Source organism: Hemicordylus capensis, chromosome 17 (genome assembly GCF_027244095.1).
Source record: "Hemicordylus capensis ecotype Gifberg chromosome 17, rHemCap1.1.pri, whole genome shotgun sequence".
NCBI lineage: Eukaryota > Metazoa > Chordata > Lepidosauria > Squamata > Cordylidae > Hemicordylus > Hemicordylus capensis.
Window position 1 is genome coordinate 3,442,244 of NC_069673.1, and position 13,473 is coordinate 3,455,716.

General features: G+C 47.2%; 1 protein-coding gene across 5 annotated transcripts in view; it reads left to right on the top strand.

The window, feature by feature from the left end:
- Window positions 1-13,473, top strand: part of DDX31 (DEAD-box helicase 31) — an 88,149-nt gene that overhangs the window by 17,207 nt on the left and 57,469 nt on the right. For all 5 annotated transcript variants that reach the window (XM_053282625.1, XM_053282624.1, XM_053282623.1 and 2 more), the window contains exons 13-14: window positions 895-1,059; window positions 4,077-4,136. In XM_053282625.1, coding sequence (XP_053138600.1) covers window positions 895-1,059; window positions 4,077-4,136 — 225 coding nt within the window. The remainder of the gene's footprint in view (window positions 1-894; window positions 1,060-4,076; window positions 4,137-13,473) is intronic.

Below are 13,473 nucleotides of genomic sequence, written 5' to 3' on the forward strand. Positions count from 1 at the left end.
CCAAGGTGAACCCTGCTTAGTAAAAGGGACCATTCCTCCTCGCTACCACAAGACCGGCTCTCCACCCCAGTCTGTATGACCCGGACTCTGACCCAACCCTTGCCTAACCTCCAACATAGAAAACTTGAGCATTCATGACCCAGACCTCCATCCTCTGAGTTTCACCAAAGGTGACACTAGACTCTTGATTGCTTTTCCTGCTGCTCATTTAAGGTAGCAGGGGAGGAGAGCTGGTCTTGTGGTAGCAAGCATGAACTGTCCCCCTTTGCTAAGCAGGATCTGCCTTGGTTTGCAATTGGATGGGAGACTGCATGTATGAGTCCCGGAGGATATTCCCATTGGAAGGTCAGGGCATCACTCACTGAGAGACGATCTGCATGCTTGCAGGCAGAAGTTCCCAGAAGACCCTGGCAGAATCTGCCTGTAATCTTGGAGAGCTGCTGCCAGTCAGTGTTGACAATACTGAGTTAGACAGACCAAGGATCTGACTCCGTAGAAGGCAGGTTCCTATGTGCCTAAGTTTTGTCGTGTTGTAATAAACAACAACAATCAGTTGTTTTTTAAAAATCCAAGAAAAGCTGAATACTGCAAGTGTTCTGATCTGCCATGTTCCATGTAACTATTTTGGTTTTGTCACTCATGGAGATAGTTGGAGAAGCCTAGCTTCCAGTAGACACTTCTTCTCTCCAGCGTCTAAATTCTTACGTGACATTTTCCACGCTCCTCCTTCACAGCTATGACTTGCTTCTTTTTTTTTTTAAAGGGGTTGGATTGGGGGGGGAAGAAAACAGAAGTTCCTGTGCTGCTGAATTCTGTGCCCAGTATCTCATTCTGTGGCGCAATTGCAGGGTGCTCACAGCTCTGATCTTAATGTGCGTTTTCTTCTCCGGCCAGTTTGAGAAACGCCACAAGACGATCGTCTTTTTCTCCAGCTGCGAGCAGGTGGCTTTTCACCACGCGCTCTTCTGCAAGGTCCTGGGTGAGGAGTGGAGGGCCGTCGGGTCGGAACGTTCGCCGCCTCGGACGTTTGCATGTCTCCACGGCGACATGCAGCAGAAGGTGAGCCCGATACGGAGCCCATTCAGGAAATGCAAAAAGGTTAAATGGGCAGCAGGGTTTTGAGTTGGGGAGAAATCGGCAGCTTCACTGGTTACCAGTGGTTGGTGGGGACTAGAGCAGGGCCTTTTCGGTTGTGGCCCCTCGGCTTTGGAAGGCCCTCCCGGAAGAGCTTCACCATGCTCCCTCCCTCAATGTTTTTAAGAAACATCTTAAAACACACCTTTTTAAGGAGGCTTTTTAATGCTCATTCTTTGTTATATCTGGTAGGTTCTTTAGCTTTTTATAATTTTTAGAGTTTAGCTTTTAAAATAACTTTTAATTTGAACTTAATACCGCTTGTGGTTTTTAACCTGACTTTTAACTTGCTTACTCAATTTGGTTAATTCTATTTCTTTTATTGTATATTGTATCTAATTTATTGTTGCGAGCCGCCCCCAGCAGTAGTGTGTAAATATTTTAAATTAAATAAATGAATAAAAATAAATCTTGCCTTTCCTCCTGTCGGCCTCAGGAAATGGTGTTCCCAAGGATTTATTTTTGGTTTCTTTGTTCGTTCGTATGTTCATCCCTTATATTTCTATACCATACACTCAGATTATCTCTAGGCCGGTGACCTTCACTATTTTTCAAGTGGGGCCGCTTTGGCTGACTTCCGCAGTGAACTGCCCTTTTCTTGGGACTCGAGGAGGGCCCTTTAACAGGCAAAGAGCCCTCTCTTCAGAGCTACAAGAAGACCCACAAGGCAAGGTTGGGTTTCACAGCACCCCTCTCCCTAGCGGACAGGATGAAGAAGATGACTCAGAGCTAGTAGAGTCGTCCCACTGAAATGAAAAGAGCGACTTAATCCTTTTTAACTTCAGTCGGCTAAGCAAGCCAATCTATCCATCTATCTATCCATCCATCCATCCATCCATCCATCCATCTATCCATCCATCTATCTATCTAGTATACCGCCCAAGCTTTCCTCTCTGGGCGGTTAACAATAACATAAAAACAATTCAAAAACACTTAAAAGCATTCAAAACCGATTAAAATCCCTTTTTTAAAAAAAACAACTCTTTACAAGCCTCGGAAGGCCAGGCCAAACAAATAGCTTTTTAGGGCTCTCTTAAAGGCCTCTTAAATATCCTTCAAGCGCAACCAGGCGTGGCTAGCCGGGCGGGAGGTCTGCTTAAGTGACGGCAAGTGCATTATACTTCAGCCAAGCCTTGTGGGCCTCCGGGAGGGCTTTGCCTCGATGCCCGGCGGCACTGCCAGACGGCAACCGATACGGAGCCTCTCTCCGCCGCAGCGGAAGGCAGAGTCGCTGCTGTCTGTCCTCAGCTGCTCCCTCCCCGCCGGGCTGGGGAACATGTGCTCTCCTCGCCCCGGAGTGGCATCCACTCCTCAGCCTGAGCGAGGCAGAACCGGCCGGAGCGGCCAGCTGTTGTGGCCACCGGAACGCCGCTTGGAAGCCGGCACCCGGGGAAGAGCGCCGCCCGGTGTGTCGTTTGCGTGCCGCGTCTTCAGATTAAGAGCATTAATGGAGCTAAATGGCCTCTCCCATATGGTGCTGCTGGGCACAGCTGTTGTCAGCAAGGCAGGGCGATGGCCTTGCCGTTTGGGCAGAGGGGGAGAGCTGGGCTTGGCCCCTTCCTTCGGGGTGGCGTGCCCAGGGAGGAAGACTGAGCCAGCCTCGGAGCTTGGGATGTCTGGTAATTGTATTGCTTGGATGGATGGATGGGTGGATGGATGGATGGATTGAGTGCCGTCAAGTCAGTGTCAACTCCTAGCAACCCATAGAGAGATTCTCTCCAGGATGATCTGTGTCTTCAACTTGGCCTTGAAGGTCTCTCAGTGGTGCATTCATTGTTGCTGTAATTGAGCCCATCCACCTGGCTGCAGGTCATCCTCTTCTTCTCTTTCCTTCCACTTTCCCCAGCATTAGGGACTTCTCAAGGGAGCTGGGTCTTCGCATAATGTGTCCCAAGTATGATAGGTTGAGCCTGGTCATTTGTGCCTCGAGTGAAAATTCCTGATTGATCTGTTCTATGATCCATTGGTTTGTTTTCCTGCCTGTCCATGATTGATTGATTGATTGCTGTCAAGTTGGTGTCGACTCCCATAGAGAGATTCTCTCCAGGATGATCTGTCTTCAACTTGGCCTTGAAGGTCTCTCAGTGGTGCATTCATGGCTGTCGTCATCAAGTCCGTCCACCTTGCTTGCTGGTCGTCCTCTTCTTCTCTTTCCTTCCACTTTCCCCAGCATTAGGGACTTCTCAAGAGAGCTGGGTCTTCGCATAATATCTCCAAAGCATAATAGTTTGAGCCTGGTCATTTGTGCCTGGAGTGAGAATTCTGGATTGATCTGTTCTAGGATCCATTGGTTTGTTCTCCTGGCTGTCCATGGTCTCCTCCAAAGTCTTCTCCAGCACCCAAGTTCAAAAGCATCAATGCTTTTTCTATCTTCCTTAGCTGTCAACAATTTCTTAGATAAGAATGGGAGAAGTTCTGAGCGAGACTACAGTACTGTTGGGAGGAGAGCTGGTCTTGTGGTGGCAAGCATGGATTGTCCCCTTTGCTAAGCAGGGTCTGCCCTGGTTTGCATTTGAATGGGAGACTACGTGTGTGAGCACTAGAAGATATTCCACTTAGAGGGGATGGGGCTGCTCTGGGAAGCGCTCTTGCATACAGGAGCTTCCAAGTTCCCTCCCTGGCAGCATCTCCAAGAGAGGGCTGAGAGAGACTCCTGCCTGCAACCTTGGAGAAGCCGCTGCCAGTCTGGGTAGTCAATACTGAGCTAGCTGGACCAAGGGTCTGACTCCGTATATAGCAGCTTCCTATGCTCCTGCGTTCCAAAACATCTGGAGATGAAAATCTTCCTTGGTAATCTTTTGCAGTGCAGTATTTTACCTTACTAGAGTGGTCATAGTTTTATTTATTGATTTGATTGATTGATTTATATACCGCCCTTCCAAAAAAGACTCAGCCACACTGACAGGCCTCAGTAACGCTTGTCTTATTTTTGCCTCCCTTAGGAGAGGACGTCTGTCTTCCAGGATTTCTTGCAATCAAAGACTGGGGTCTTACTCTGCACTGTAAGTTATGAAATATAATTGAGCGTCACCCCGGTGTAAATGAAGTCCTGTTCATTCCGTCATCTGGTGGGGAAGGCAGGGAATTGGAGAATTGGAGTAAGTGGAGTCCAAAATGGGGTGGGTATGCCTTCATTCCCTGTGGATTTCCAGTTCCCATGGCTGCTGCACAATGTGGCTAGTCCTCATGATGGCCACGGAAAATCGAAAGTACATTGGGAGCTGAGTCAAAGCTCAGCAACCTGCATGGTTGTAAAAGGACTCTCGACAGTGCTGTCTCTGGTAGTTTGAACTTCAGGCTGCCTTCAAGGGCAGGAAGGAAGCCGCCATCCCTGGCCAATGTCTGTCTGCTTCCTCTTGCTTGCTGGCTTCCCCGGTGGCTTCAGGCTACTGCATCACTGCGCATTTTGCTCACTAATCATAGCAGCTGTTGGCCTGGGAAACACGCATGTCTCGGTGATGGCTCCCCACTCCAAATGTGTAAATTACAGCCATCGGGGGGCATTAGAGCTGAAAAGCTCTGGCTGGCCTCTGACGCGCCTTGGGTTGCCACTGAGTGGTTTAGCTTGCTGGCTCCCTTGGTGAGATTCTTTTAATTGGGAAGGGGTTGCGAGGTTGCGACGAAGGATCAAGGTGTACGGAGGGAGAAACCCGCTGCTATTCGGACCAAAGGTCCGTTTCTGACAACCAGTCGGATGCCTCGAACAGAAGAACAGCCCTGCTGGATCAGGCCCAAGGAGGCCCATCTAGTCCAGCATCCTGTTTCACACAGTGGCCCACCAGATGCCTCTGAGAAGCCCACAGGCAAGAGCTGAGGGCAGGCCCTCTCTCCTACTGTTGCTCCCCACAACTGGGATTCGGAGGCATCTTGCCTCTGAGGCTGGAAGTGGCCTATAGCCACCAAACTAGTAGCCGTTGGTAGCCCTCTCCTCCATGAATTTATCCAAACCCTTCTTAAAGCCATCCAGGCTGGTGGCTGTCACCACATCTTGTGGCAGAGAATTCCATAGGTTGATTATGCACTGTGTGATAAAGTACTTCCTCTGTCAGCCCTAAATTTCATGGTAATCCGTTCCATGGGGTGATCCCTGGTTCTAGTGTTGTGAGAGAGGGAGAAAAATTTCTCTCTCCACTTTCTCCACACCATGAATGATTTTATAGACCTCTATCATGTTTCCTTTCAGTCATCTTTTTTTCTAAACTAAAAAGCCCCAGGTGTTGTAGTTTATAACAAAGGTGCTCTAGGCCCCTTGGTTGCCATCACTTTGGTTGCCATCTTCTGCCCTTCTTGCTTAAACAGGCCACTGAGACAACCGGTTTATTCATTTACTAGTAGGTGAGGCCTGTTGTTGGCGAAGCTAATTTTGCATTTTTAAACAATTGTTTACAACTTTCCTCCCGCATATTCCTGTGTAAAAAAGTAGTCAATTCAGCTGCTTTTAAGGGGCAGGATTGTTTTATGCAAAATTTGGTATCTGTAATTGGGAAATGTGACTTAATTTTGCACAAACATACCCACAAACTCTTCAGTATTCTAACATACCTCACAGGGTTGTTGTGAGGAGAAACATAACTATGTACCCTGCTCTGGGCTCCTTAGAGGAAGAGCGGAATAAAAATGTAAATAAATAAATAAATAAATAACATATTTTATTATATTTATTTAATGTATATACTGTCTGACCAAAGGCTCTAGGGGTGTGTGTGTGTGTGTTTATATTTATATTTATGATTATTATAATTTATAGTTATTTTTAATTAAATATTTAATAAGTTATATCAATGATTTTTAATTGGCTTGCAAAAGGAAAGTGAAAGAAGAGAAATTTGTAGGATGTCAACTTCAAGCATTAGTCATTTTATTGACTAATTATCGTATATGCTAAATTTGAATTATGGTAACTTTGTATCTGAGAAAGATCTCCTGCTTCTCTTGGGCTTGATGTCTTTTTTTGTTTTTAATTATTGACCTGATTTTTGAGTGTTAAAGATCTGTTCAGAACAGTAACGGTTATAATCCGATGCTTTTATTCAGAATTTCTTCTTACAAATACAAAAAAACCTTTCCCCCAACATATGCCGGCATATGAAATAGTTCATTTAGCTAACTTCAGTGGCAGGATTGCATATGCAGAATTTAGCATCTGTAGGTCATCGGGAATTATGACTTTCTGTCGCATAATAGATTTGGTCCAGGGTCGATATCCAAAGGTAGCCTAACTCTGAACATAATTCTTCCATTTAGCTATCGTAAAGGGAAAGGGAAAGGTTGTGCCATCAAGTCGGTATCGACTCCTGGCAACCACATTGCCATGTGGTTTTCTTGGTAGGATACAGGAGAGTGGTTGACCGTTGCCTTCCACCACGCAGTATGAGATGATGCCTTTCAGCATCTTCCTCTATCGCCCGATATAGGAGTCTCCCATATTCTGGGAAACACAACATTCAAAGCAACAGCCTCCTGCTCTCTAGGCAGGTTGCTTCCCCGCTGCACCATTAGGTGGACTGGCTTAGCTATCATAGCCAGTGTCGATCTGATCTTCCATAAGTCTGTGAACTCAGGGATTCTCAACCATGCGTTCTCCGTTGTAAGATTATTATTTTTGTTTACACAGTCAGACTGGTGCTATTGACTGGTTTGTTTTATCCAGATATCGAGTCCTTCCCAAGGACCTGGGATGGCTGAATTTTATTATCAATGTTGTTGTTGTTGTTGTTTATTCGATTTCTATACTGCCCTTCCAAAAATGGCTCAGGGCGGTTTACACAGAGAAAAAAAATAAGTAAGTAAGTAAGATGGTTCCCTGTCCCCAAAGCTCTCACAACTGAAAAAAGAAACATAAGAGGGACACCAGCAACCGTCACTGGAGCGGTCCTGTGCTGGGGGTGGATAGGGCCAGTTGCTCTCCCCCTGTTAAATAAAGAGAACCACCACTTTAAAAAGGTGCCGCTTTGCCCAGGTAGCAGGGAACCCTTGAGAACCCCAGGTCTAATCCTTTTAAGGCTGCAGTACTGAATACTGTGTGTTAGTTTTCTGTGTTTTTGTTTTTAAGATAAGTTTTTCCTTTTGCCTTGAACCTGTTGCCAAACAATCCCATTGGGTGAGGCCGTCGATTTAATTTCCTTCAGACAGAGGAAGAAACCTTTCCTATTATTATTCTGCCTTTCAACAGCAAAGTTTCCAAAGTGGTTTTCACAACAAGGGATGGTTCTTTATCTTCCTCTCTAAATATAAGAGAACCGCCATTTTGAAAAGTGTAACTGGGTCATTCCCAAACTGTGTGCTTCAGGAACGCTCAAAGATGGTTCCCTGTTCCAAAGAAGAACATAATAATTAAAACACACACATGGTAGACTAGACACCAGCAACAGTCGTTGAGAGGAATATTGTGCTGGGCCAAATAGGGACAGCTGCTCCCCCCCGCGCTAAATGGCGGGGGGGGAACTGTTGAAAGGGTCATCTTGGCCCAGTTAGCAGGGGACGCCCTCCAAGTCATTCAGATACCATAATGGACGCTGCTTATCCGCTGCCCATGGTGATAATTCCACCTTGCCACATGGTATATCGACTTCTGTTCCACCTTTTGGACTCGTGGTGGTTGTCGGTTCATGAGTGCATTCTGGGGATATTTAAGCTTGTTTGGAACCTTCTAGAAGAAGGCCTCCTTGAGAAGAGAGCCCAGTGCTGTTTCCCTGCTCACTTTCCCGAAAGCTGGAGGAGAAGAGCCAGCAATGGAAGCCATCGAAGTGCTCAAAAGTTCAGAGGCAGGCCGGACTTGCTGCACTATTCAGCCCAGGTGGTGCCATTTGGATATTCTGCTTGCTTGCTTGCTTGCTTGCTTGCTTGCCTGCCTGCCTATCTATCTATCTGTCTATCTATCTATCTATCTATCTTTCTATCTATCTATCTATCTATCTATCTATCTATCTACATTTTATATCCCGCTCTTCCTCCAAGGAGCCCAGAGCAGTGTACTACATACTTGAGTTTCTCCTCACAACAACCCTGTGAAGTAGGTGAGGCTGAGAGAGAAGTGACTGGCCCAGAGCCACCCAGCAAGTACTATGGCTGAATGGGGATTTGAACTCGGCTTAGGGTCCCAAAATGTCTTGGGCCTTCTCCTGAAGAGATGGAGACTTGCTCCTCAGACCTGAAGAGCTTGTTCATCCTTGGTCCATTTTTGAAATTGCCAAGATGTCTGCCTTCATCCTCTTTCTGTTCCCTTTCTAAACACTCCTCCCTACCACACACATACTGCATATGTCAAAAACCACCTTCGGAAACCAAAGATCTTGAGGTAGCCATTTTTCCCCCGCCCAGTTGAGTAACCAATTTCTAATGTTGAAAAAACCCAACAATTCCGTGGTCTTCCTTTTTCAGATGACTCTGCGTCTTTTCCTCTTTCTCCTTCGCCAAAGTTTTTGCTTCCCCTTCTCAGGGAGGTGCCCTTTCGAAAGCGCGTTTGGCGAGGGGAGATCATTTTGGAGGCTTGTTTGCCTGTTAACTCTGTCACGCTAACTCTTCTTGCCAGTTTTCTGGCGGGCGCGGCCAGAACGCTTTCGCTCTCTGACAGCTTTCTGCGTCTCCCCCCTTCCTCCTCTGATTACGCAGTCCAATCTGTCACCCGGCCGACGGGGGTCTCTTCCCCGCTGATGGCTTTCCACACTCGGCTGTAATGACTCTTGGCAGGCTGAGAAGGCGCGAGAGCTCCTACCTCCGCTTGGCCCTCGCCCGCTCGCCCGCTTTTCTCTCCCTCTGTTTAGCTAAAGCACTTTGTGTGCTTCTTTTGGTAAATAAATGAGTCATTTTAATCCAACTGACAGCCTGGCACCTGAACGAAGCTGCTTCCCATCTGTACTTCGAGGCCTCACGGCGCCTGCCAAATTGTCAAGATTGAGGCCTTCAAAGCCTCGCCACCGAGCCCCTCTCGAAAACCACTTTGCCCCCTTTCTTCCACCCACAGTTGGGACGCAGAGGAACCCGAGGATCGGGACCGGCCTAGGGCTGTGGGTGGCTACGCCCGGATCCAGAAGGGGAGAATTTGGTTCTCCAAATCAGGGTCCACAGAGTCCCTTAACGGAGCTGGAATGGGAACGAGGGTTTCCGCTGCGGTCTGAAGTGCAGCCAGTGGAACGTACGGCTCAACTGACCACCCGGCGGCCAAGCTGCTCTTATTTATAGGCGCCCTGGCCAATCCGGAGGCTCCATACGGCCTGCCAATTGCAGCAGCTGATGGAGAGTGCAGTCCCCTCTTGTGCCTGAAGAGGGCTCTCGGGTCTGAGCTCACACAGGCCCAGCTGGCTCGCTAGGCGAGACCTCGGCCACCGGTCGTGAGGTTCCTGGTTCGAGCCGGGACATGGGGGTGGCCCATGCTGAAAGTTATGTCGTCCTGGGACACGGGTTCTTTTGCTTGCCTAGCTAGCATGCCAAACCACCCCAAAGCCCGGGTGTGTGATGTCGTGCATCTCAATCCAAGATGGCGGCCGCATGGAGAGAAGGCAGTTTAGTTCTTACCTGATACCGCTGGTTCCCATTGTGCCACCCCTCTTCTCCCCTTCCTGGGATTTCAGAAAAATGAGACGCATGGTATTTGAAGTCTGAGGGCGGTTTATGGGGATTTTTTAAATGGTTTGCAACCGCACAGTTGCACCAGCAGAAATGGAGCAACTGTGTGTGTGTGTGTGTGTGAGAGAGAGAGAGAGAGAGAGAGAGAGAGAGAGAGAGAGAGAGAGAGAGAGAGAGAGAGAGAGAGAGATCGTTTTGGGAGGCAGCTGGCTTTAATTGCACCAGAAGAGTGAAAAACCGTGGTGGTGAACGGCTGTAACTAGTGATGATGTATTTGCATACTCATTACTGCTTTGCATGGTGTTCTGCCTTGATCTGCTTAAACTAATAACCTCTTTTGGCAGTGTATCTGCTTCATCAAGTGGACTGGGAACAGGCGACAACTTTCGCCCATCGCTGCTGGGTGTAATAAATCCCTGTCCTTAGTTGCCGGCTCCTTAATACTGAATCCAATATCTTGGCATAATGGCATCTAATAAGCTCAAGTGATCGGTCAAATCCAATTTAAATCCCCCTTTTTGGCACCCCGAAAGGCAAGCAGAACTAGAGGGAAGATTGGTTAAATTGGAAGAGATGGGTGATTACAGTTAGTATGGGAGAACCAAAATTCTTCTCTAGGCGATTGTTAATCACCAGCGGTGTAGGCATTTCCCCCGATGCAGATTGAAAGGCAAAGTGTTCAGAGGTGAGCACGAGTTGCAGATTGCCGGTTCTGCAACCTCAGCGCTCAGCTTCTGGGATTGAGAGAGCGTGGGGGGGACTTGATTATATTTGTGGTGCTTCACAGGGACATCTGTCTGCACACTGTTGGAAACAGGGTGCTGGGCCCTTGATCTAAATCCATCAGGCTCTTCTGATGTACTCTGCAAAATGATACTTTGGGGATGGAGAGATTTTTTTATTGACAGAATTGGAAATCTTTGCAGAATGCATTTGTAGAATGCAGAATTCGGAAAAGCCCCTCCGGACTTAGGCGAGAGGTACCTTTTCAAGCGATGGCTTCTATTTGGCAGGGTGAAGAACACCTGTCTCTATTCATCTCAGCACAGCATCCATCCTTGTGACTGTTGCGGATGTCTTCCTTTGTCCTTCTTTCTAGATTGTGAGCCTTTTTGCCGCAGGAAATTATCTTCAGGTTCTTTTTGTCATGTAAACCATTTTGTGAACTTCTTGTTGAAATGTGGTATGTAAATATCTGAATCATAATTTTCTGAATGTGCAGTATTTTCCTGGCTGCTAACCCAAGATGCTGCAAAGGAAGTCCACTGTACATTTCCCAGGCATGCCTTTCACAGGCTTTGCATAAAGATGCATAGCTACACCATAGGGTGTGTGTGCGTGCGTGCGGGCGCACACATGACGTGTGTGTTAGAATTCTAGATTTCCCAAAACAATGTTCAGTGATGCAAAATGGCTTGATGAGAAACAAGTCCCTATGTGTTTCGAGTAATATCCTCCTCTTCGGGGGATAGTCTTTATCCTGGAGCATACAAAACATATCTCTTATCAGTAGCTGTAACAATGTTCAGAATTTATTTATTTATTTGATTTGATTTTTATACCGCCCTTCCAAAATGGCTCTCTTCTTTAAATGTTTCTCTCGAACCTGGAACATAGGCCACTGCCATATACTGAGTCAGACCCTTGGTCCACCTAGCTCAGCATTGTCTGCACAGACTGGCAGCGGCTTCTCTGAGGTTGCAGGCAGGAGTCTCTCTCAGCCCTGTCTTGGAGATGCTGCCGGGAGGGAACTGGGAACCTTCTGCTCTTCCCAGAGCAGCCCCATCCCCTGAGGGGAATATCTTACATGATCACATGTAGTCTCCCATTCCTATGCGACCAGGGCGGACCCTGCTTAGCTAAGGGGACAAGTCATGCTTGCTACCACAAGATGAGCTCTACTCCCATAAGACCAGCTCTCCCCTCCCTTTCCCCTTCCAAAGGGCTCCCGTAGAGCAGCTGCGGGAATCACCACTTCTAAAAGAAATCAGAATCGCCACTTTTAAAAGGTGCCTCTTTTGTTCAGTTAGCATCTTCCAGTGCTCACACATGTGGTCTCCCATCCAAATGCATACCAGGGTGGACCCTGCTTAGCATGGGACAATCCCTGCTGGCTACCGCAAGACCAGCTCTGCTCCCATAAGAGCAGCATTTTCCCTCCCTTTCACCTTCCGAAGGGCTTCCTTCCGCGCGGCAGCTTTCAAGTCACAACTGCAGATACTAGCAACCATTAACACATGATTAAAAAAAAGAAAAAGAGATCAACATTCCAGCCAGGTTAGCCATTGGAAGTTTAAAAAGGAAATAAAAGCAAGAGCACAAAAGCTCAGAAGGTGAAAACGCGGGCGAAGTTTGGGAGTTGTGTGCACTGCTGGTATTTGATCGTGTGCTCAATAAAACCAAGGTCGGAGGTGGGGAGCTTGTTCCTCTGTCAAACCCCGGATTCCATCTCTACCTCCGGAACAAGGTAGGCGGAGCGGGAACGTCCTCCTACCCAGCTGAAGAGATGAGCAAGTTCCCCATCGCCGACCTTGCTTTTATCAAACGCTCAATCTAAAATTGGGAGCGTACCAGCGTTCCCTCTAACAGGGAACGCTGTCTCCACTCTCTCCACACCGAGCAGAATTTTATAGACCTCCATCATGTCTCCCCGCAGTCGTCTTTTTTCTAAACTAAAAAGCCCCAGCTGTTGTTGCCTTGCCTCGTAAGGAAGGCGCTCCAGGCCCCCGATCATCTTGGTTGTCCTCTTCTACGCCTTTTCCAGTTCTACAATGTCCCTTTTGAGGTATGGTGACCTGAACTGTGTACACAGTACTCCAAATATGGCCACACTATCGATTTGTATAAGAGCATGATGATGATGATGATGATATTTTCAGTCCCCTTCCTAATGATCCCTAGCATGGAATTGGCCTTTTTCACAGCTGCCGCACATTGTGTTGACACTTTTAACAAGCTTGACCCCAAGATCCCTCTCTTGGTAAGTCACTGACAGCTCAGACCCCATCAGCATATATGTGTAGTTGGGCTTTGGGGGGGGGCCCCAAATAGGCATCACTTTACCCTTGTTTACACTGAACCACATTTGCCATTTTTGTCACCCCCTTACCCCCTTTGGAGAGATCCTTTTGGAGCTCCTCACAATCTCTTTTGGATTTCACTACCCTAAATAGTTTGGTGTCGTCTGCAAGTTTGGCCATACCGCTGCTTACCTCAACTTCTAGATCATTTATAAACAAGCTAAGGAGCACCGGTCCCAGTACAGATCCCTGGGGCACCCCACTTTCTTACTTCCCTCAATTTAGAGAACTGTCCATTTATTCCTCTATTTCCGGTCCTTCAATCAGTTACCAATCCACACATGAACCTGTCCCCTTATCCCATGACTGCTAAGCTTAGTTTTCTCAAGAGTCTTTGATGAGGAACCTTGTTGAAAGCTTTTTGGAAGTCCAGGTATACTAACTGGATCACCTTGATCCACACACTTGTTGACACTCTCAAATAACTCCAGAAGGTTCGTGAAGCAAGATATACCTTTGCAGAAGCCATGCTGGTTCTCTCCCAGCAGGGCCTGTTCTTCTGTATGCTTAACAATTTTATTTTTGATAGTGCTTTCCATCAATTTTATCTTATTTACTCATCTTATTTATTTATTATTTCTCTCTGTAAACCGCCCTGAGCCATTTTTGGAAGGGCGGTATAGAAATTGAATAAGTAATAATAATAATTTGCCCAGTAAAGACCTTTTGCCCAGACAACTTGCCCAGTACAGAC